This window comes from Sciurus carolinensis, chromosome 11 (genome assembly GCF_902686445.1).
Source record: "Sciurus carolinensis chromosome 11, mSciCar1.2, whole genome shotgun sequence".
Taxonomy (NCBI): domain Eukaryota; kingdom Metazoa; phylum Chordata; class Mammalia; order Rodentia; family Sciuridae; genus Sciurus; species Sciurus carolinensis.
In genome coordinates, this window is record NC_062223.1 from 28,419,299 (window position 1) to 28,443,455 (window position 24,157).

The 24,157-nt window shown below is 36.5% G+C and overlaps 1 protein-coding gene and 2 pseudogenes across 1 annotated transcript; all 3 read right to left on the reverse strand.

Annotated features, from left to right (window-relative positions):
- Window positions 1–490: 490 nt before the first annotated feature.
- Window positions 491–1,449, reverse strand: LOC124959354 (olfactory receptor 5D18-like; annotated as a pseudogene).
- Window positions 1,450–8,855: 7,406 nt separating this feature from the next.
- LOC124959356 (olfactory receptor 5D18-like) lies at window positions 8,856–9,513 on the reverse strand (annotated as a pseudogene).
- Window positions 9,514–20,912: 11,399 nt separating this feature from the next.
- Window positions 20,913–22,391, reverse strand: LOC124959357 (olfactory receptor 5D13-like). Its single transcript, XM_047517866.1, has 2 exons — window positions 22,364–22,391; window positions 20,913–21,880 (listed from the first exon to the last, which is right to left on the reverse strand). Exons 1-2 carry the CDS (start codon window positions 22,389–22,391, stop codon window positions 20,913–20,915), a joined length of 996 nt encoding a protein of 331 aa, XP_047373822.1.
- Between the last annotated feature and the right edge of the window lie 1,766 nt (window positions 22,392–24,157).

Here is a 24,157-nt window from a genome sequence, read left to right on the forward strand (position 1 = left end):
GACCTACTTGCTAAAGTCAGTCAATATTTCTCATAAATAACCAAAGGTACTCATTGCACTTAAAGCATTAACATGAAACCAAAAGTTACGCTTTACAGAACTTTCTGAGTCATCACAGTGGGTTCCGAAGACTTCAGTATGAAACTGATACAGGCAGCTTTCACTTTTGTTTTCACCACTTACATAAGAAGGACAAGGTAAAGGCTGGCTATAGCACAAGATGTGAGTTCTAAATACAGATTTCCTCATTCTGAATTCTGTAGTGTCCAGTGAGGAAGTTTAGAACCATATAATCTTCTGAAATTCTTCAGAAGAAATATACAAAAGAAGCATATTTGTAATGAAACAAGAAAATTAGAAAGTACTCTGAACATTTAGGAACATTTTAATGGATGAATGTATCATAACCATATATTCAGTTGAAACTTAAGTACCATGAAACACATTTTTTTTTAAATTGTTCATGGTTAAGATATACAAAAATATATATTTATCTGAATTTTATGTGGAGAGAATGCAGTTTGGTGTGGATTAGCCTCTTGACTGTCTCTTTCACATCTTTGTTCCTGAGGCTATAGATCAGGGGATTCAGCATGGGAATCATGACAGTGAAAAGGACAGTTTCCACTTTAACCAGGAGCCAGGAGTTTTTGGATTGGGGAATGCAGTAAAGAAGGAGGATAATCCCATGGAAGATGCTGATGGCAGTCAGATGAGAGGTACAGGTGGAGAAGGCTTTGTGGAGGCCACCCTTGGAAGGCATCCTGATGACAGTGGCAACAATGAACATGTAGGAGGCCATGATGATCAGGAGGCTACATGCTTCATTGAATGTAGAAATGTTGAAACACACCATCTGGCTGAAGGAGGGGTCAGAGCAGGACAAAGAGAGGATGGAAGAGTAGTCACAGCCAAAGTGATTTATGATGTTCAGTTCACAATAGGACTGTTTACCAGAGAATAGGTGAGTGTCACTGAGCAGAAGACACCCCACACATAAGTTCCAACTACCAGGAGGGCACAGAGCTTGTGAGACATAGCAACTGTGTAGAGCAGGGGGTTACACATGGCCACAAACCAGTCATACGCCATCACTGCCAACATGAACATTTCTGTAATCACAAACATACAAATAAAGAAAAACTGTGTCATGCATCCATTGAAAGAGATCGTTCTGTCTTCCACAACCAAGATCTCTAACAGCTTGGGCGTAAATACACTGGAGTAGCAAATGTCCAGAAATGAGAGGTGGCTGAGGAAAAAGTACATGGGTGTTTGAAGCTTAGGATTGATCCTTATGATCACAATTATGCCCAAGTTCCCCACAAGAGTGACTGTGTAGATAGTGAGGAACAGCAGGAAGAGGGGTGCCTGGAGGTGTGGGAATTCTGAGAACCCTGATAGGATGAATGTGGACACAGAGCTCTGGTTTCTGACTTCATGTACCATAATTCTTCTTGAAAGAAAAAATATATAAGGAATGAAAATAAAATGGAGAAGCAGAATTTGACATGGTGGACTGACAGTGAGGTGATGCTCAGTGTAGCCCAATAAGGATGAGAGTGATCAGTTGACTGTGATGAGTCTTCTGCTTCCTGTGGGAATCTTACTTGATAACTTACTGACTGTTGATTCAGAGCAAGCAGCTGTATTCCTCAGGACTGTAGTTTTCTTATCTAGAATAAAGCAGTGGTAGTGTTCAACATTGTTATGTTAAAAAATTGTCTATAAATGTGTCTGATGCATGGAAGACTTCACATTAAAATATTATTTTATGATAAACAAGGAGACATGTACTAATGTCAGAATATTATAGAAATGACTGTATTATTCATAGTATCATACCATGAAAGTCCTTGGAAATAGTAAAAACTTTTAATATGCAAATAAGAAGAAATAATAAATAACTTAAAACTCAACTCAAAGTGGATCAAAGACCTAGGCATTATACCAGAGACTCGGAGCCTACTAGAAGAAAGTGTAGGACCAACTCTCCACTTGGTCAGCTTAGGAACCAACTTGCTCAATAAGACTTCTAAAGGAATCTTATTTAGATGCAAAATCAAAAATCTGTATCTGCTTAGAAACCTGGACTGTTATTTCCCTTTCTACCAATCTTATTTTTTTCTCTAAAGTTAGTTTATTTTTTTAATTTTTTCTAATTAGTTATACATGACAATAGAATGCATTTTGACACAGCATACATAAATGGAGTATAACTTCTCATTCTTCTGGTTTTACATGATGTAGAATCACACTGCTCATGTAATCAAATATATACTTAGGGTAATAATGTTCAATTCAATCTACTATCCTTCACTCCCTTCACTCCCCTCTGCCTAATGCAAAGTACTTCTATTTTGTCCTAGGCTTCCCCATTGAGAATTAGCATCCACATATCAGAGAAAATATTCAGGCTTTTTTGTAGGAGGGGGTCGGGGGATTGACTTATTTTGCTTACTGTAATATTCTCCAGCTCCATTTACCTGCAGATGCCATGATTTCATTCTTCTTTAATACTGAGTAATATTCCATTATATATATATATATATACCACAATTTCTTTATCCATTCTCTGTTGAAGGGCACCTAGGTTGGTTCTATAGTTTAGCTATTGTGAATTGATCTGCTATAAACATTGATATGACTGATTTTAAGTCCTTTTGGTATAAACTGAGGAGTGGGATATCTGGGTCAAATTTTGGTTCCATTCCAAGTTTTCTGAGGTATGTCCATACTGCTTTCCATAATGGCTGCACCAATTTCCAGTCCCACAAGCAATGTATAAGTGTAACCTTTCCCCCACATCCTTGCCAACATTTATTATTACTTGCATTCTTTATAATTGCCATTCTGACTGGAATAAGATGAAATCTTACAGTAATTCTGATTTGCATTTCTCTAATTGTTAGAGATGTTTCTTAAGCCACCACATTATTATTTCCTTTGAGATAATTGGCTGCTGTATTATCAGAAATGGAATAATAAAAGTCTTTTCAGCCCTCATACTTTTTTTCCTTTTCTTTTAGAGACCATTCCAGTTTTCTACAGTCCATTATGATTTGAGCAATTAATTACTTAAGCAATTATTTTTTAAATTTTTTTTAGCAATCTGCTTTACTAAGCCCACCACTTTTTGTTGTCAATGTTTTTGTTTAATTTATTTTTATTGTAAGCAAATGTGATACATGCTGTTTCTGTTTGTACATGGAGTAACAGCATACCATTTGCATTAACATACATTTATATAAGGTAATGATGTTTGATTCATTCTGTTATTTTTCCTTCCCCCCCACTCCTCCCACCCCTCTTTTCCCTCTATACAGTCCCTCCTTCCTCCATTCTTGCCCCCCTCCCACCCCCCATTATGTGTCATCATTCGCTTATCAGTGAGATCATTCGTCTTTTGGATTTTTGAGATTGGCTTATCTCACTTAGCATGATATTCTCCAATTTCATCCATTTGCCTGCAAATACCATAAGCAATTTATGACTTTTCTTACATCCCAACTATATTGTCCACAGTGGGTCAACACTATGATTTTAGTATGCTACCATAGGGAGGCATGGGAACATGGAAGGGTTTAGGAGCACATAAAGATATCCCTTCCCTGGCCACCTCACTATCAATTTGAGGAGGTCTGTAGTGTGTAATGATTTGTTTACAAATAGACAGGTATATTAAAATGTACACAACACATTCATTGCTAGAATAACATTGTGTGATGACCCTGTGAAAGTCATGGAGTTCCTTAGAAGTCATTAACTTAGGTACCTGCAGGACTGCTGGAATCGCCTCACTCATGCTCCTGTTTAGGGCATCACAAAATAAAACTGAAATACACATGTGAACACCTTCTAGATGTCCATTCACATTCCCTTTTGAATTCCAGGCCCCATGGCCTCTTCCCCCAGTGCTGAGGTAATCTTCACGATGCTCCCTCACCTCTGCCTGGTGCTTTTTGCTTTTGCTGATTTTTACAGAAGCTCAGGTGGGGTTCTTGTAAAATGAGGCAGGCCTAATAAAAAATGAGGAAATATCAATCTGTCCCTCATTCTACACTCCTACTGTTGCCAGCAGGCATTTTGATAGAACATACTTTTCTATCTAATAAAAACTACCCACTAACCCTTGAATACAATCATTGATTTTTTTTTTTATTTAGCTTTTAATTTTATACAGACTGCATTTTGATCCATTGTACACAAACGGGGTACATCATTTCCTTTCTATGTTTGTACACGATGTATATTCATACCATTCTTATAATTATACATGTACATAGGGTAATGATGTCTGTCTCATTCCACCATTTTTTGTACCTCCTCCCTCTCAATTCCTTCTACACAATCATTGAATTTTAACTCTACTTTCTTCCAAAGTGCATGAGTAGAAGTTATGGATTTTGACACAATTTCCTTCATACATCAACAACCAACAATTTTGTCAATTTATATGGGGTGTTTAAAATTGTATTCTATGAAATATTTATTTCTTCTAATCTGAATTGACTTCATTTCTCCACTCATGATTTAAACTGGATCTTGTTTAGTGAGATGTTTCCTATTTGGCTCTTCCAAGAAAACTTCTCTCATTATCCAAATATTACTTTGCACATATATTATCAGAACATTCATGAGACCATAAAAGATTTGCTACTTCAAATCTGTAGTTATATGTGTTCCCTATTTACTAAATTCAAAAATTGTAATGAGAAAAACACTTACCTTTAAAACTTCATTTAAATTCTCTAGTATGACCTAGCAATTGAGAACAATGTTTCAAACTCAGTGAAATTATCTTAGGAATCATGAAAATAGAGGTTAGCAACTTGAATATGCACCATTTGCTGACCTAAGTGGACATTACTCTCGCTGACTCCCATAGGTTTTTGTTGTTGATTTTGTTGTTTTTCCTCTCAGAGCAATCTCTGGATTTCAGCGCACCTCATAGAAAAAGACAAGATGCCCAAGATTAAAACTCCCACTAAAGACATATTCTCCTGATACACATTTTTAATTGCTGGCTTCCTTGCTATTAGGAACAAGCTGCATGCACATTCTCCCTCGTGAGTAAAATGTTCTTATACATTTTCACATCCCTTTAAAGACAGTGACTATTTCAGAATACAATTCAATAAAGGAGGGAACTAACACAAGTTTTCAAGTGTTGCAAGTTCTTGGTGGGAGCACAGTGGTGCTTCAAAGAAGTGACAGATCTTGAACATATATTTTATGACCATGTACTTTGTTCACATCTAGCTGCTTAACTCAGGGGACACAGACCCTGGAGAATCCTGACTGTTGGGAAAATCTAAAAACACAATTAGAAAATATATGTCATCTGTTACTTGGAATATAATTTCTTCTAAATCAGTACTACATTGATTGACCTGCCTTAAAAATACCTGATTACTATATGGAGGTTACACAAAATCACAAAAACATTAACGTAAGAACATTGCAATAACCCTAATATAACTATATACTGCAAGCATTTTTAGTCTTCTCTGCATTTGTTTGCATGTGTGTAGATGTATTTAAGCAGACATCTACTCTATATTGTACTATATGTTCTTTTATATTCAACTACATTATGGGTGTAGTATTGTATCCTAAATTGAAGAAGACATTAGAAGATGGGAATACCTCCCATATTCTTGGATAGGCAGAACTAATATTGTCAAAATGGCCATTCTACCAAAAGCACTTTACATATTCCATGAAATTTCCATCAAAATTCATGATGTTCTTTACTGAAGTGGAAAAAACACTCATGAAATTCATCTAGAAAAAGAAGAGGCATATATACACAATGTGGCATATATACACAATGGAGTCTTACTCATCCATGAAGAAGAATAACTTTATGACATTTGCCAGAAAATGGTTAGATCTGGATACCATCATTCTAAGGAAAGTAAGCCAGTCCCCAAAATCCAAAGGTAGAATATTTTCTCTGATAGTAAGAAGCTAACCCACAATAAGGAAGGGTGAGGAGTGGAATGAGGGGAAGAATAGAAGTGTAGTAGAATAGACAATGGGGAATGGAGGAAAGGGAGAGGGAGTAAACAAAGGAAAGACAGTGGAATGAATCCGAAATAGTTTTCCCAAGTACACATATGAAAACAACACAGGGAATCCCACCAGTATGTACATCCATAGGAATGAAACTCTAACTAGAATAAGATATATTCCGTGCTTTTACAATTATAAGAAAATGGATTCTGCCTCCACATATAACCAAAAATAAGCAATAAAACTTGTATTTTTCACTCTAACAAGATAATATTCTCAGTTTTTATTTTGCCAGTCATTGAAGTAGAAACTGTATAGTTTTGAATACTTGTACACGTAATATATAGATAAGATGAGAGAAAAGTATAATAATGCCTGTTATTTTTCTCAAATATGACAGTTTACAGACAAAAATGTACAATAATATTGAAATAAAAGGGAATACAGAAAAAAATTGACAAAAATTTTGCAATGCACTTAAATTCAAAATAAACAAAAATATGCATACTTACATAAGAGCCAGTTAAATGATATATTTAACAAAATACTGTTCATAATATTATCAAATATACCAATTATTCAAGATGAGTCAAGTCACTCTAAACATGATTTTCAAAAATATTTTAAGAGGATTTAATGTAGACCATACAAACTTATACTATATTCATAGATTAGAAGAAATAACCATTATAATCATATTTATTCCTACAAAATAAATCATATTCTGTTCAATTCCAACAAATTATGAACATCTCACCAACATTATTATTGTCTTTATCTTCATCATGATTACCATTTTTATTTCTTTTGTACTGTATGGTAATAGTTCATTTATTTTTATTCTATTCCCGATTTTGTTGAAGTTTTTATTTTATTTTATTCTTCCATTAATAGGTGAAGGTTAATTTTGCTTATCAATTGATTAGGCCATGGGTTGCCCACATATGGGTTAAACATGATTCTGTCTGATTTCTGTGAAGATATTTCTAAATGTGATTAACACTTAAATCAGCAACCTGAATAAAGTAGATTTTTAAATGACTTAATTACCAAAATATAAAACAAACAAACAAACAAAAAAAAAACTACTGTTTTTTAAAGTAATCAGATCTCCTCTGACTTATGCCTTAGAACAAGGACACTAGAATTTTCTGCTTTACAGATTCAACTGTAGACATTGGCTTCTCTCGGTGTTGGATCTTCACATTTGCCTTGGATCCACACCCATGGCTCTGCTGGTCTCACACCTTCCAATAAAGACTGGAGCTTCAGCATCAGCCCTCATGACTTCCTGCTGCTGCAGATCTCAGGACTTGTCAAATGTAATGATGACATGAACAGATCTTTTAAATTTAATTCCTCATATAGACAGAATCTGATAGAAGAGATTATGTAGGTATACATGTATACATTATCTGTTCTGTTTACCTGTACAAATTGATGAAATATATTTACTGTGTTTATTGAAATAAACCTGTGATTTCCCCTTATTATGTCAATGTAATAGATCATTGATAATTTTAAATGATATACTAACCTAACATTCCTCGAATAAACATATGTTTTGTTTTATACATTATTGAAATAATTTGAGCACTCTATTATTAGTGTTTCTACAAATATATTTATGAGTTATTGGCTATAAAACCAAATGTTACCTCAAAATCAACCCTCAGTTTTTCTTCTCTTAAATCACAGGTGAAATCTTCTTAATTTATTACACTTATAATTTTTTTCTGGTGTTTCAACTGCATGATTTCAAGATTAGTGGAAACTGCAAGGTATACTTAAGATTGCATATTCTATATGCTTAGGGTGCAGAGACAAGGATACACAGACTCTTAACTCAGATGATACTTAATACATTTCCTAGACAACTGTGAACTATCCATTTACTTTTTTAGTGACTATCACCCCATGATTTTTGGAAGAAGAGGGAACACTTGTAATAGTGACTCCTTTGTTTAAGCAACAGAGTGGGTATATATGGCAATTTACTGATGAAAATTCCATAAGACATGAGTTTATAGTAAGAATGTGTGATCAAAGGGACAATTTCATAACTATGGTGTCATGTGCAACAAAAAAGGATCCAGTTACTGTTAGAAATAAATATAAATTTTGTTCCTATCAGCATTATCACAATGCATTTCATTGAACTCTAAGTATGTTGCATTGATACTGAGAAAAAGTGTGGTGCATATAAATAGTAGCTTATATTTACCTACTTGCTAAAGTTAATCAATCGTTCTCATAATATCACCAAAGACTCTCATTGTGCTTAATCTATTAAGGAGAAACAAACAAAAAGTTATGCTTTATAGAACTTTCTGAGTCAACACAGCGAGTTCTGAAGACTTGAGTACGAATCTGGTACAGGCAGCTTTCATTTGTGTTTTCAGCACTTAAATATTAAGGACAAGCTAAATTTGGTTTGTAACACAAGGAATGGTTCTAAACGTGGAATTCTAGCTCCTCATTCTGACATCAGTAGTGTTTGTTGGGGAAAATTAGAAGGTTATTACCTTCTGAAAATCTTCAGAAGAAATATATAAAAGCAGCATAATTGCAATGAAACAAATTCAGAAAGTGCTCTATATATTTAAGAGCATTTCATATTCAATAATGAATGGATGTAAACATAATCAAATATTGAGGTGAAATACATACTGTCAAGAACATTTTTTAAATTGTGCATGATTAAGACATACAAAAACATTTATAAAAATTTTATGTGAAGGGAATGCATTTTGTCATGGATTAGCTTCCTGACTGTCTCTTTCACATCTTTGTGATCAGGGGATTCAGCATGGGGATCATGACTGCATTGAGTGCACTTAATACATTTCCACTTTCACCAGGAGCCAGGAGCTTTTGTCATGGGGCACACAGTAGAGAAGCAGGATGATCCCATGGAAGATGCTGATGGCCGTCAGGTGAGAGGTACAGGTGGAAAAGGCTTTGTGGAGGTCACCCTTGGAAGGCATCCTGATGACAGTGGCAACAATGAAGACATAGGAGGCCATGATGATCAGGAGGTTACATGCTTCATTGAATGTAGAAATGATGAAACACACCATCTGGCTGAAGGAGGGGTCAGAGCAGGACAAAGAGAGGATGGCAGAGTACTCATAGACAAAGTGATCTAAGATGTTAGATCCACAATAGGACAGTACTACCAGAGAATAGGTGAGTGTCATGGAGCACAGACCACCCCATATGTAAGTTCCAGCCACCAGTAAGGCACAGAGCTTGTGAGACATAGCAACTGTGTAGAGCAGGGGGTTACACACGGTCACAAACCGGTCATAAGCCATCACTGCCAACATGAACATTTCTGTAATCACACATGCATAGCCTAAGAAAAAACTGTGTCATGCATCCATTGAAAGAGATCATTCTATCTTCCACAACCAAGATCTCTAACACCTTGGGTGTGATTACACTGGAGTAGCAAATGTCCAGAAATGAGAGGTGGCTGAGGAAAAAGTACATGGGTTTTGAAGATTGGGATTGAGCATTCTCACTAGGATTATGCCCAAGTTCCCCACCAGAGTGACTGTGTAGATGCTGACGAACAGCAGGAAGAGGGGTGCCTGGAGGTGTGGGAATTCTGAGAATCCCACCAGAATGAATGTGGACAGGGAGCTCTGGTTTCTGACTTCATGTACCATGATTCTTCTTGAAAGAAAAAATATCAGGAAATAAAATAGAGCATCAGGAATTGACATGGTGGAGTGGCAGAGAATTAGGTGACATTCAGTGTGGTCCAGTGATGATGAGAGAGTCAATTTGCAATTGTCAGTCTTTGCTTCCCTTTGAACTCCTACTTGACCAATACTTTTGATTCAAAGTAAGTAGCTGCATTCTTCAGGACTGTAGTTTTCTTATCTAATAAAAAAAAGGGATGGTGATCAACATTGTTTTATGTTTTCTACTGGTCACACATATTGGTGAAAATGTCTTGTTTTTATATTCAGGAACTTAGATTACTTTTATTAAGCAAAAATACTCTGGTCAAAAATTTTGTAGTTTCATCTCCTGCTCAAAAAAGGAAGTCTAGTGAAATCATGATCTCAATGAAGATTCTCAAAGTTGACTTTGATAGAGAATTCCTGGATGCATAGTGCATACTAAGTGCTCACCCTGAGTGTCTGCACACCAAGATCTGAGCATGACAGAGCACCATTTAAAAGCTGAGAATTCTGTTTCTACAAACTCAATTAAAGCTCCAATACTGACATTCTTCCACCCATTTTAACTCACAAATGTGAGTTTAAAGCCATTAAAGTCACATTTAAAAGACTGCTCTTCAAACTTGTCTTGAAAAGAAAGTGAAGCACTACTCATCATTCTCAATTCCACATTTTAACATGTATCTTATCATGTCATTTATTAGTATTGACTTTAATAATTTTTTATTTAATAACAAATTTCTCATTTAGGGGATCAAAATAAATAAGGTGGATTCTTTTTATAAGTTCTTTCAAAATACTTTATGAAATTTTATTTTGCCTGGATAAACAACTTTATTTGATATCCATTCAATATTTGCTTTCTCATACTGTAGAACATATCTCAGAGTGTCTGATCAGTATTCCTGTAACATTAACATTCTTTATCCAACATTAAGTACAAACACTAGATTCACTATCCCCCCAAAAATCTATCAAAACCAAGAAGGAAGAAAGTGAGGAAACGATGATTTCCATATCTGTAAAAAGACATACTTCGTATTTAGGTATTTGAAGTGAGTTGGGTTAATTTCCTGCCATGTCAAATTTTGTCCATGGGTTACTGGTAAACCACAAATACCATATTAATACCCTTAGATCTTGAAATACTAGCCCTAGGCATTTATATTCTGACTTCTTTTGGTTCTCTAATTCACATTCCTTTTTGAAATCCAGTGTCTATGTCTCTTCTCCCAGTGCTTAGATAATCCTTCACATTGCTCCCACAAGTCTGCCTGGTGCTTTTTACTTATGCTGATTCTTTCAGAAGCTCAGTTGGGGCTCTTATAAAATCAGACCGGTTAATGAAAAATGAGGAAATATCAAGCTGTCCCTCATTCTTCATTCTTACTGTTGCCAGCAGGCATTTCAATAGAAAATTTGTTGCTATCTAATAAAAACTGTCATCCAACTAACCTTGAGTGCAATCATTGAAGTTTTGGAATCCACTCTCTTTTAAAGTGCGTGAATAGAAGCCTATGAATTTTGACACAATTTTTTTCATACATCAACAACCAGTTATGTCAATTCATATGGGGTGCTTAAAGTTGTAGTCTATGAAAATATTTATTTCTTCTAATCTCCCAAATTGACTTCATTTCTCCACTTATGATTTAAACTGTATCTTGTTTAGTGACATGTTCCCTACACAGCTATTCCAAAAAAAACTTCTCTAGTTATCCAAATATTACTTTTTTCCATGCTAATCTTTGCACATATATTATCAGAACATTCATGAGACCATAAAAAAAAATGTTATTTCAAATTTATAGTCATGTGTGTTTTCTACTTTACTAAATTCAAAAACTGTAATGAAAAAAAACCTTACCTGTAACACTTCACTGAAATTCTGTAGCATGACCTAGCAATTGAGAACAAAGTTTCAAGCTCAGTAAAATTATTCTAGTTATACTGCCATTTGTCAGTGATGAGTTCTGCTTCCTCAGATGTTGATGTATAACATCTGAGAAGCAATCCAAGGGAAGAATATATTAAGCAGATTTTATTTAAAAGTAGTAATACAGACTTCTCCCAGGAGGGAGAAGGAGGTCATGACTGATGTTCTAGAATCCCAAGAAGTGAGTGCACCCTACATCTTTCATAGATTAGGAACTCTTTTGTCCCCCCCCCATTATCTCTCCTTCCTGTCTACAAGATTAGGCCCAGCAGATGCCAGTGACATAGCAAAGAAGGTGAGAAGCAGGGAGAAGGACCAAATGGAGATTCAAGTGGGGACCCAGGGACATTAATTAGTAATTCCCTGCCTGCAACATTTTGGGAGGAGTAGTTAGGCAGGTAACCTTGGTGATCAAAAATGCTCTGGAGACACTGACATTCCAGTCTCCCAGGGGCTATCTTGAACTTTGCAGACTCTTTTGGCCTCTATTCCTCCTTTTGTCCTGATTCTCTATTCTACAGTAACTGCCTGTCCTCAATTCTGACTTCATTTCCCCTTCTAGTTTTAGGAACTCCCTACTGGTATAAGGAAATGGGAGACGATTGCTCTGGCCACTTCAAGCTGGAAGGGGGCAGCGTGGGGCAAGCAGTTTGGAGTTCCCTTTTAGAAACTGGGTCAATCAAGGGTTCCATGGTAGAAGTCTGGTTGGGGAAAAACCAGGTTATAAAGTCATCTGGGGTGGGTGCTTCTATGAGAGAGAAACAAAAGACATGAGTACTGAATTGAGATGAATACAAATTAATGTTGCAGCATCTGGAACATGTCAATGAATATCATGAAGATGACAGGAGTCAATAATCTCTCAGCAAGAGGCAGAAGAACTGAGAAGTTTTTCCTATAACAAGAACTAGCAAAGGCAGGGGAGGATGAGGCCTTTATTTTAGAACATTAATATTGTCAGAGTTATCAGGAATGTAAACACATTTAATTTTTAATGTCATCAATGTCCCCAGAAAATATAGTTAAGCTAGTTAATGTCATCTTATTTTTGTAAAATATCCTTTTATTGATATAACCTATGTTTAGTAGAGATTTCTGTATTTCTGTTAGGGCTAGATAATTATACCAAGAAACATTGATTAAGCCTGCCTGTGTAGGAGGATAGGAAGGTCTGTAGGCCTTAAACTTACCCAAAATTTCTGACTCTGGCAGTTTCTCTTGATAGTTATCAGGCACAACTGCTTAAGAATCACTCATTTATAGCTTCCAGTCTTTACTTATTCTAGGGTCAAACACAAGTGTACATCTTAAGTTACATTTAACTATTGTTTCTTTTTTAAAAATGTCCAAAAAAAGGCTATGTTTTGGTTTTAACTGTTTTGTTAGGTGTACAAGATCAAGCTGGTCAAATTGATCTGTTTCTGTTGATTGTTAAGAGTCAGCTGAGTTCCCACAGGAGTCACTTGTGGGGAACTTGGAAGCAGTTTTTTAACTCCTTTATTGCCATTTGCTAGGTAGGATCTCCTTAATGAGGTAGTTCCCTTGGAAGCATCATGGATGTCTCCCTTATCCAATGACCCTTCTGTGCAGCATGTGCAGTGATTGGCTAGTGGTCTCATCAATCTCCCTGATTGGGAGATCGTGTGACCTAGAGTTGCAGAGCTCTTTAGAGAAATACTCTTGTTCCCTGGATTCAGGCTGACTTTGAGGGCAAGAGCCAAATATTGGTTTTCTTGGCCCATGTATTTTAATCTCAATCTCTATTTTTGGTCTTAAATATTCAGCAAGTCAATCTCACCAGTCATAAAGTAATAGTACTGGTCTTTAACTTCAATATTTATGACTTTACAGTCACTTATCCCCTTTTATTTAATTGGCATCTATATTATCTTATCTGTCCTATAGATGACAGCTTATTATCTCAAATTAATTTAGGTTGTTTGTTCTTGAAGCAGTACTTTTGCAAAACAATAATCAGACAGCAGAGTTTAGAATGAAAATACAAAATGGAAGTAACAACAGTAAAAACATTTAGTATGTGTAATAGCTATCTTGAAGTTTGACTGAGTTATACATTATATCCCCTGTTTGATATCACAGTAATTATAAAACAAAAACCAAACTTTTGAATATAACCTTAAATGAGCTGAAGTCTGACTTATTTTGGAGTCATTCTAGCATGCAGTAATGTGGGAAGCAAGGCCTTATCTCAGGTAAGAGGCTCTTCACAAATCTTGGGTAAAGTGTTCTAGTTCTGAAGCTGATCTTTGCCTCCTCTTTAAACATCATTTTACAAAGTTCACATATATTGTAGTCTCATTCTATATGAATGTTAGTTAACATAAGATGACATTACATCCAAAACATAAATCAAGGAGAAACTAAGAGAGCTTTTAATTTTCCTTTTGTGTGACAAAGAGGCAAAATGCTTTCATGTTTCACAATATTAACCTTTAAACAAATCAGGCTCTCACTAACATTTAGAAATACATTTACATTTAAATTTTTTATCTAGTGTAAAAGGTAACAAATTTTACATATACCCTATTGATAATGGGTCCTGTTATTGAGCATTAAATGATATAAATAAGTGCTCAATAAAGTTTATTATTCTTATAAGTTTAAAATTACCATTACAGACAAGTTTATTTTGGAGAAGAGCAGCTTGATAAATTTTCTGCCTTAAAGACTTGTTTACCTACAAAATATGAACACAATTAAAATACAAAGAAGAGTAAGAGCACAATTATCTTGATGTTTCTGTATTAACCAAGTTTAGCTTTTAAAGAAAAATTTAGACTTCATAACATAGTATAATACTCTAAAAGTTGTTTAACTGTAATTGTATAAAACCTAATTTCTTTAAGACCAATTGTTTTGAAGAATAAAATATAACAGACACAGTGTTGAGAGGTAATTTGTGTTTTTAAGAAATTTTTGTCAGTTTAACATATGAAATAAACATTGGTTTATATCAGTACATTAGTATTTGACCTTAGGAAAAATCTTAAATAGCTTTCACTGATTCTCTCACATTCTTATAACCAACTTAGTTGCACACAAACGTGTTGAAATTAGCCGTTTATATACACAGACTTTCTTAGACCGTCATGTATTTCATCATGCAAACACTTTCTTAACCAGAAATATTTTCTTCTCCCTTCTACTTTTATTTTTGTCTTTCCTGTTGAGCACTTTTTGTTCACATTCTAAAACAACTCTTTTGAAATTTTTGAATTTAGGTAAATTACTCCATTTTAATCAGATGAAATACCTTATGTTATTTATAGTACTCTACTTGAAAAACAGTTGAAAATTTGGATCCCTTTGCACATAGAATTGTACCAGTTAGGACTTAACTCTTGTTTTTAGTGATGACACAAAGAAATTTTAAACCCTTTTTATTTACCAATCTATGAAAACACCAACAACATTTAAGTCTATTATCCCATGTAATTTAAGGAGTTAAGAGTACTTGATTTTTACTTACTAGTTAGCATTTTAACTTTATAAATTAATCAGATGTCTCTAACAAACACATTTGAATAATTTAATTTACTTATTTTACAGTAAAAAACAAGATATCAGACAAATGTATTAAACAGTATCTGCTGTCTCTTTCCTGTTGAAGAAAAGCCCTGGAAACAATGGATTAGACATTTTATAGAGAGCAAATTTTGTTGAGTTTAACCACCTAGAAAGATTTGTGCATTAAGTAATTTTAAAGATATTTTACCTTTATTTATTTACCAAATTTTATTGAACCTTTGAAAATCACATGAATTAAAGCATCTGGATCCATTTTTTAATTTTAGTTTATAACCGCTCATTATATATCACTTTTGATATTATGTGCATGATATTTGGACACACATACATAGACAACATGCTGTTAAACAACATGATATACACGTAACACAGAAGCAAATGCCTTGTAGTTTTTATAGGTGAATCTCCATTGCAATATAACAGATATTAAAAAACTCTAGTTGAATAAAAAATAGAAGTAATCAAAAAATTGTCAGGAGCTCAAAAATATATAATTTAAGGGAGAAAAAACAAGAATTCTAGAAAAATGGCATGACCTTTAATTAATTAATTATTTTAGTAAAGCACCATACAAGTTACTTTTGTTGGAGTTCAGGAAAAAGACTCTTTCTTTTTTCCCTTTTTTTTTTTTTTTGTTTTTTTTCCCCCTTGAGTTTGAGATTGGTCTCCTTGACTGAGATCTGGAATGAGCTGAGATTACTTGTTCCAGCAGAAACTTGATGCCTAGGGTACTTTTTAAATTCTATCAGGACAGATTTGGATGTCAAAGAAAATTATGAGACTTTATTTTCCATTACTTTTAAGAATAAAGTTACTATACTAAGTTCCTTATTGAGCTATGTCATTGGCTATTGAGCTGGTTTGTCCATGGCTGCCAATTCAGTATTTTTGGGTGAATATTTTCGGAGTTATTTTCCTCTCAGTGACAAACAGGTTAAATCTTGCTCCATAGGTAAGATGAGGAAAGGAGCTTGAACAAAGTCCCCTTTTTGATATTTTAAAAACCTTTGGTATGTTTTGGTTCTCACATTAGGGCAGTTGTTCTTTGGTGTAGAGATTTTTAAGGAGATTGTAAAGAGGCTTAATTTCCCATACCCAGGAATTCAATGTCTGCAATATCCAGTTATCCCTAGGAAGCCTCTGAGTTGCCTTATGCCGTGGAGCAGAGGATATTGTCCTATGGTGGTTAATTTTCCTGTCCTAGCTTGTGAGTTCCTTGAGACAGTTGCAATCCTAAGTATTGAACCTGTTAATGGCATAATTCAGCTTTCTTCATTGAGATCTTATAATCCATATCAGCTAAGAAGTTTAAGAACTCTGTAATGCCTTGGTATTTCTCTTGTGTGGTGGCACATAAAGAATGTCATTTACATATTGGAGAATGATTACAGATATTTTATCTCTGAATTTTGCTAAGTTCTTAGCTAGACTTTGTCTGAACAAGGTAGGGCATTTCTAATTCCCTGAGGCAACACTGTCTGGGTTAGTTGAGACATACTATCTTGTTCCTTAAAGGTAAACATGTATTGTGATTGAGAGTCTAGGGTATACAGGAAAAGCCATCTTTTAAATCTAACACAGTCAACCTAACAGCAGCTGAAATCCAATAACTGAGTGTATGGATTAAGAATTACAGATGGAGGGAAATTACTGCTTCATTGATTATTCTAAGGTTTTGGACTAAGTAGTTTCCTTTCAAAAACCTAAAATGAGTGAATTGCATGGGTTGTTAAAAGGCATTAAAAGTTTCTCTTCAGGTTTTGAATGATCTTTAATAATTGCTTTTTCTCATCTTTATGCTCCCTCTTTTCTCTTTACTTCTGAATCTCTATTACAAAAAAAAAAAAAAAAAAAAAAAGGAAGATGCAAGCTGGAGGAGATCATCTAAGGTTTGATCAGGGCCATATACCAATTTTTGTAATTTCCTCTAACTGTTGGGGGTAGACTGAATGAAAAATTTATCCTTTAAAAGTAGGTGGTGCTCTATGGATTCAGGATTCATGGTAATGTGTTTTCTTATTGCCTTCCTGAGTCTCTCCATGAAAATTGTAGGACTTTCCTGAAGGCCTTACATAATAGTTTTCCAGGCATCCTACTCATTGTTTGAATGAAAATTTGTTGGGATTCTCCAAAATCTTCCCTAAATTTATTTCTATCTGTCTTAAGTTGGGGGTCCCCTTGATTTTTCTCCCTTAGCAGGTGATTCCTCAAGGACTTCTCCTCTCATGATAGAGATTATTTTGGCCAAGACTGTTAACATATGAAAAGCACTTTTTTTGATCCTTTGTAATTTTGCAGTATACAGGCTAGTAGTGAACCTGGCAATACTGTTGAAAGAGAAGCTCCCATCTGAGTTAGAAGCATTAGGGACATATCCCTAAGTTTGAGCTTTCTTACCCAGAAGACCCATCTCTCACCAGCTGACTTTGTCAAAGTTATTTCTGGCCATCTTTGGCAAAGTGCCAGAGTACCAGTTTGCCCTGTGCTAGAGACCCTTGGAGGATTTAGACTTAAGGGCATTACTGCTTTCCTCCCTGCCACTATAAACTCCTAATTATGAAAAAAAAATGACAAAAGTAAAAGGTGTGCATTTTTTGCCTATTTTTTGCTCTGTAGACCAAAAGAATCGCTGGAGGGTGAGGGACATCTATTGGTTGTTGGGTATATAAAGCCCTTTTCTTGGAAGGTCTCATGGAAGAGGTTGATTTTAAATGCCTCCCTCTTGCAACTTAAAGAGAACACAGTGAGCACATTTAAGTACACAACAGTAATGGGGAGATTATAGATAGACTAGTGAAGGCTAACTATGCAAACAAAGGGAACATGGTCATTTTCTTACTAACCATTCTTAATCCTACAGTTTGAATTTCTAAGGTCTGACAGGCAAGGGAAGAGTAGCACCCAGAAGGGAGTGGATGTGGAGGACTGTTGTGTGGCCCATACGGAGACAAAGGTCATTGGTACTTTCCCTCAGTGCCATTCATCAACTGATCACCCTAGATACCTCTTAGGGCAGTCAGGAGCAGAGTTTGGATAAGGAACCTTTGGGATCTTCCCTAGAGTAACCCAGGTCAGAGAACCCCACACTTGTTCCAACCCTTCATCTGTCTCCATGCATCCAAGGTAGATTCAGGACCAGGGACACTGTGTACTGACAACAATTGTGCTCCGGGCCTGGACAGAAATAGTAGGAAGCAGTTTTGGCAGAGTCCAACATGCTTGCTCTGCATAGAGCAGGTGAATGGGAACTTCCTGGACCAGGAAACCTCTCACCTGTGTCTTGAAGGAAGGTGGCTGCACTAACTGCATTTAAGTAGCCGACAGATGCCTTTTTTGCCCTCCAGAAATAGAGACAGAAAGATGCACCTCAAACAGATGGGGGAGCATGGAGAGATGCTTACCTTGTTGTAGATCTTGGTGGGACCTCCAAATCTAATAACGTCAGTTACCAGTGATGAGTTCTGCTTCTTCAAATGTTGAATTTTGAATATTAGAGAAGCAAGCCAAAACAAACATATAAAGCAGTTTTTATTTAAAAAGTAGTAATAATACAGACTTTTCCCGGGAAGAAGGGAGCCATGGCTGATGTTCTAGAATCCTAAGAAGTGAATCACCCTACATCTTTTATAGATTAGGGTCTCTTTTGTTCTTCCCCCCTTATCTCCCCTTCCTGCCTACATGATTAGGCTCAGCAGATGCCAGTGACATAGCAAAGAAGGTGAGAAGCAGATGGCAGGGGGAAGCTTCATGAATGTTTTATGGATAGTAAATTCAGTCATGACTCAAGAAGTCCAGGGAACATGACAGACATGTAGGCTTTGAGGCTGAAGATTAATTAGTCAAATTAATTCACTCTTGCAGCCCAAAGAGCTCAGCTGATAGCAGCAGAGATACTTAAATCATTCACACAGCTACTTAGTGCATATGACTGCAGTTTATGGTTGCTTCTATATCATCAGAAAATAACTGATGCCTAAATAGCATCTCTTTGTTAAATCAATATCAGTATATTACTTTGCATTTTCATGGGGAAAATTGGGGAAAAATAATGAAATTTATCTATGTTGTTTTCTAACAAACAAATTTAAAATTACCTCAAATATTTAACAAAAATAATTGAAGAAACACATGAACATTAAGTGACAGACTAAAAATGATGACCATATATTTGCAAAATATATCATTTTATTTTGCAGATACATAATAAAATATATATAAATTAGCAAATAAAACTTAGATACACTATATTCTAGCCTTTGGAAAATTTTGTATAATTTATTTTTTTAAGTTTTTGTTGTCTATAAATTTTGCAGTACCAAAACAACTCACTTTTATACTGAGTATTTTATTTTGAATAACTGTCCATATACAAATTTTGAATGATGACATAAACTTCCTCATTGTAAAGTAAAATTCTTCAAATCATCTAAAAATATCACATGTGATTAGACATAAATTGAACTGAAAGATTTCCTGAACAATCTCATGGAAGAATATGTTAACACAGTAACATTTTTATTTAAGTATAATAATATTGTAATGTGTTAAGAGCAGTGACAGAGGATCGGAGAGCAGTTACTGAGATCAGGGGTCACTGATGGCCTCATGACTGAGGCATGCCCAGTTCCTGAGACTGTTTCTGTGCAAGGGCACAGCATGCCTAGCTACTGTAGCAATGCCCTGCACCAGGAGGTTCTGTGCAAGAGCCCTATCAGTTCTAACCTTGATCTTAGGCACACAGCTCCTGGGAAGGAAGGAATTCTTATGCTAGACAACTACAATCTCTCACCAGCTCTGCTTCTCCAGTTCCTGCCTGCCTTACAGTAACTTTAAACAATGGACTTTCTTGAGAGCTACACAAAACTCCTAACATTGTACTTTGCAGCTGTGGATTGCAACTGTGAAAAGCCACATAAAATGTCCTAATTTCTGTAACTTTCCTGAATACAAAGAATAATGGCTGCATAGTTTTTAATCTGATAATGAGACATATAAAATAAAGATTGCTGGTGTAACTTTTTATATCTGCATCTCCATCAGAGAGCAGGCTCCACCTGATCCCAGTCTCATTTTCATGATCTGTTTCTGTGAATCTTTATTTTCCAATCCCCCTTTGATCCTTGCCAGACCTGAGAGTTTGGTCGTGCTGGTTGTAACAGTAATGGTATGAATTTTCATTTCTAATAAAATTCAAAATATAAAATTTACTTTTATTTTTATTTTTTTATTTGTTGTAATTAGTTATACATGACAGCAGAATGCATTTTGACACATTGTACATAAAAGGAGCACAACTTCTTCTGGATGAATACAGTGCAGAGTCACATTGATAGTGGAATCCTGCATGTATATAGGGTAATAATGTCCATCTCATTTCACTGTCCTTCCCATCCCCACACTCCCATTCCTTCCCTCACTCCCCTCTGCACAATCCAAAGTTCTTTCATTATTCCCTACCCATCCCCCCCATTTTGTATTCCATTTGCTTATCAGAGAAAACATTCAGCCTTTGGTGTTTTGCATTTGGCTTATGTCAATGAGCATGATGTTCTTCAGGTCCATCTATTTACCTGCAGATGCCATAATTTCATTTAAAGTCTACTTTATTACAGTAAACAGATGCTGAAATGTTAGGTGAAGGAAGCTTAAAGATACATGTACTGATTTATTAGAAAAAGGAAACCAGTACACTGAAGATAAAAAAGGTTCTGAAGTCATATTTTATGACAAAATAATTGGGTATTGATTAACTTCCTAACTGCCTCCTTCACATATTTGTTCCTGAGGCTGTAGATCAGGGGGTTAAGCGTAGGGATGACCACTGTGTAAAAGACAGAGGCAACCTTGACCATGAGCCACGAATTCTTGGTGGTGGGGACACAGTAGAGAAAAAGGATGGTCCCATGGAAGATAGTAATGGCGGTCAGATGGGAAGCACACGTGGAGAAGGCTTTGTAGCGCCCCCCGGTTGAAGGCATTTTCATGACAGTGATGAAAATGAAAATATAGGAAGCAAGAAAAATCACCAGGTTGCTTATTTCATTGAATGTGGCAAAGACAAAAAGGATCTTCTGGCTAACAGAGGGGTCAGAGCAGGACACAGCAACAATGGCAGCATGTTCACAGACAAAATTATTTATAAACTTAGTCCCACAAAAAGACAAGGTCAACAAAAAGTATGTGAATGTTAAAGAACAGACTATACTCCAAGAGTATGAAGTGGCCACCAACAAAGAACACAGCTTCTGGGACATTGCAACTGTGTAGAGGAGAGGATGGCACACAGCCACCAATTGGTCATAGGCCATCACTGCCAACATGAATGTCTCTGTCACCACAAATATGCATGCAAAGAAGAACTGCAGGATGCAGCCTGGGAAGGAGATGGTTCTGTCTTCCATCACCAAGTTTTCTAAGAGTTTGGGAGTCACCACAGTAGAGTAGCAGAAATCAATGAAGGACAAGTGACTGAGGAAAAAGTACATGGGGGTGTGGAGTTTGGGGTTGACCCTGATGACCAGGATCATGCCCGTGTTGCCCAGCACAGTGACTGTGTAGATGGTCAGGAAGAACAGGAACAGGGGCACCTGGAGCTCTGGATATTCTGAGAAACCCAGGAGGATGAATTTCACTCCAGCAGTCTGATTTTCTTGGGTTCTGTGGATACAATGGGAAAGTTGATCTAAAGAAGTGAGACTCAATAATTACAGTAGGAAAGGTTAGGAAGAAACGTGGGGAAGTGTAATTAGTCTCGTTAAATAGTGTTGCTGAAAACATTGGGTTAATGCTGCCACATTTTAAAAATCAGTGTTTACTTATATCATGTCTTCACAGCAAATAATTTTGAAATTTAAATTGTTGAAAACAAAGACAGGAAGAACAAAAATATAGAATATATTCTTCTATATTCAAAAAATAAGAATCACTTTTACAATACACAGAAGTCTTCCTGAGAAGAGCTTCTAAATTTTTGCCTGAATCTGTGGTTAGTGAACATAATTCTGCAGGAAGAACACATGTAACAGGTTTCTATAGCTTCCTCACTGCCTTACCTCTTAAGATCTGATGGAATTAGCTTGGAACTGTCCAAAAAATTATAAAGTGTTAACCTCCTTGTAAAATAATGAATTTGAAATTTTATTAGTCCTTTTGTTTTCCTCCTCACTGTCTTGTAACTCCAAGTCACTCCACATTTTAACACATTCTGGAGTTGTGCTGTGGTAATATACTAAACATTTCCATTCATGTTGAACTAGTTTTGAAAACTTCAAAAACTTCTTTTTCACAGAATTTTGTATTACTCAGTAAAATGTGATTACAGCATAATAAAATTTGTTGTGTTATAAAATAGTGAAAGTTATAATGAATCAAAATCTATTTGTTTTCCAATATGGTAAATTTCAGAAGATGGGTAAGCGAGAAAAAATAGAAACTGTGAAAATGCTAGAAATTCATATGTATTTTAAGTCATGGAAATATACATTCTGCTATTTTGACTCAATCTTAAAGCCTTGTCAAAAATAAGTATCAGGGCGATCCAAGATGGCGGCCTAGAGGGAGACTGCACCTCCAGTCGCTCCACAACCCAGGAGTTAAGAAGGGGAGGCATTGAGAGACTCGGACTGAAGTGGAGCCACGGGTGAGTCTGCCCACTGGGTAAAGCTCGGCCCAGGTGGCAGGCCCAGATAGAGGTGGCTTATCGGAGCCGGGCAGGGCAGCTAGAGTCATCCACAGGCAGTCCTGCGCACTCCAGCGGTGGGCCCCGCCCACACAGCCAGCTTCTCCAGGTTCTCGGAATGGAACTGGCCCGCTAGTGAGAGCCTGTCTGAACAGAGCAGGCTCCGAGTCCCGGAGCCGCTGCAGTGCAGTGTACTCCTGCAAAGAACCAGCGGAGAGCCTCGATCTGCAATCAGCCTCAGGGATAAGGGCAGGGCAGCCGGAGACCTCTTCAGGCGGCTCTGCCCACTCCGGCTGCGGGCTCTCTTCACGGGGCGATCCAAGATGGCGGCCTAGAGGGAGACTGCACCCCCGGTCGCTCCACAACCCAGGAGTTAAGAAGGGGAGGCATTGAGAGACTCGGACTGAAGTGGAGCCACGGGTGAGTCTGCCCACTGGGTAAAGCTCAGCCCGGGTGGCAGGCCCAGATAGAGGTGGCTTAGCAGAGCCGGGCAGGGCAGCTTGAGTCTTCCCAAGGTAGTCTTCCACACTCCGGCAGTGGGCTCTTCCCACACGGCCAGCTGCACGGTGCAGGCCCACAGTGAGAGCATTTCCGCACAGAGCCAGTTCCAAAACGTGGAACCAGTAGGGGGCTAGGGGCAGTATTCTTCGAATGAGCTGCTTTATCAGATTCCTCCAAGACATCAGGCTACTGAAGGCTGGGAGGTGATACACTGGAAATCTACTGGGACACTATAAGCCAATAGTGGAAAACTGCAATATCTCAGGTCCCACTGACAACTGACCATTATGAGAAAACAAGGGAAGAAAATGTCCCAAACAAACCTAGATACTACATCAATAAAACCTAATGACAGCACAGCAGAAGAAATGTCAGAAAGGGAGTTCAGAATGTACGTAATTAAAACGATCAGGGAAGCTAATGAGGAGATGAAAGAGCAAATGCAGGCATTGAAGGAGGAGATGAAAGAGCAAATGCAGGCATTAAATGATCGCACCAATCAACAGTTAAAAGACCAAATACGGGAAGCAAGAGATCATTTCAATAAAGAGTTAGAGATACTGAAAAAAAACCAAACTGAAATCCTTGAAATGAAGGAAACAATAAACCAAGTTAAAAACTCCATAGAAAGCATAACCAATAGGATAGAACACCTGGAAGACAGAACCTCAGACATTGAAGACAAAATATTTAACCTTGAAAACAAAGTTGAACAAACAGAGAAGATGGTAAGAGATCATGAACAGAATCTCCAAGAACTATGGGATATCATGAAAAGGC

Bases quoted from the DNA above. Each gene is read 5' to 3' on its own strand.
- LOC124959357 (XM_047517866.1), bottom strand. From the start codon at position 22,391: ATGTGGAGTGACTTGGAGTTACAAGACA. The intron at 21,881-22,363 runs GTGAGGAGGAAA...TCACTTCTTTAG, and splicing joins TGACTTGGAGTTACAAGACA to ATCAACTTTCCCATTGTATC.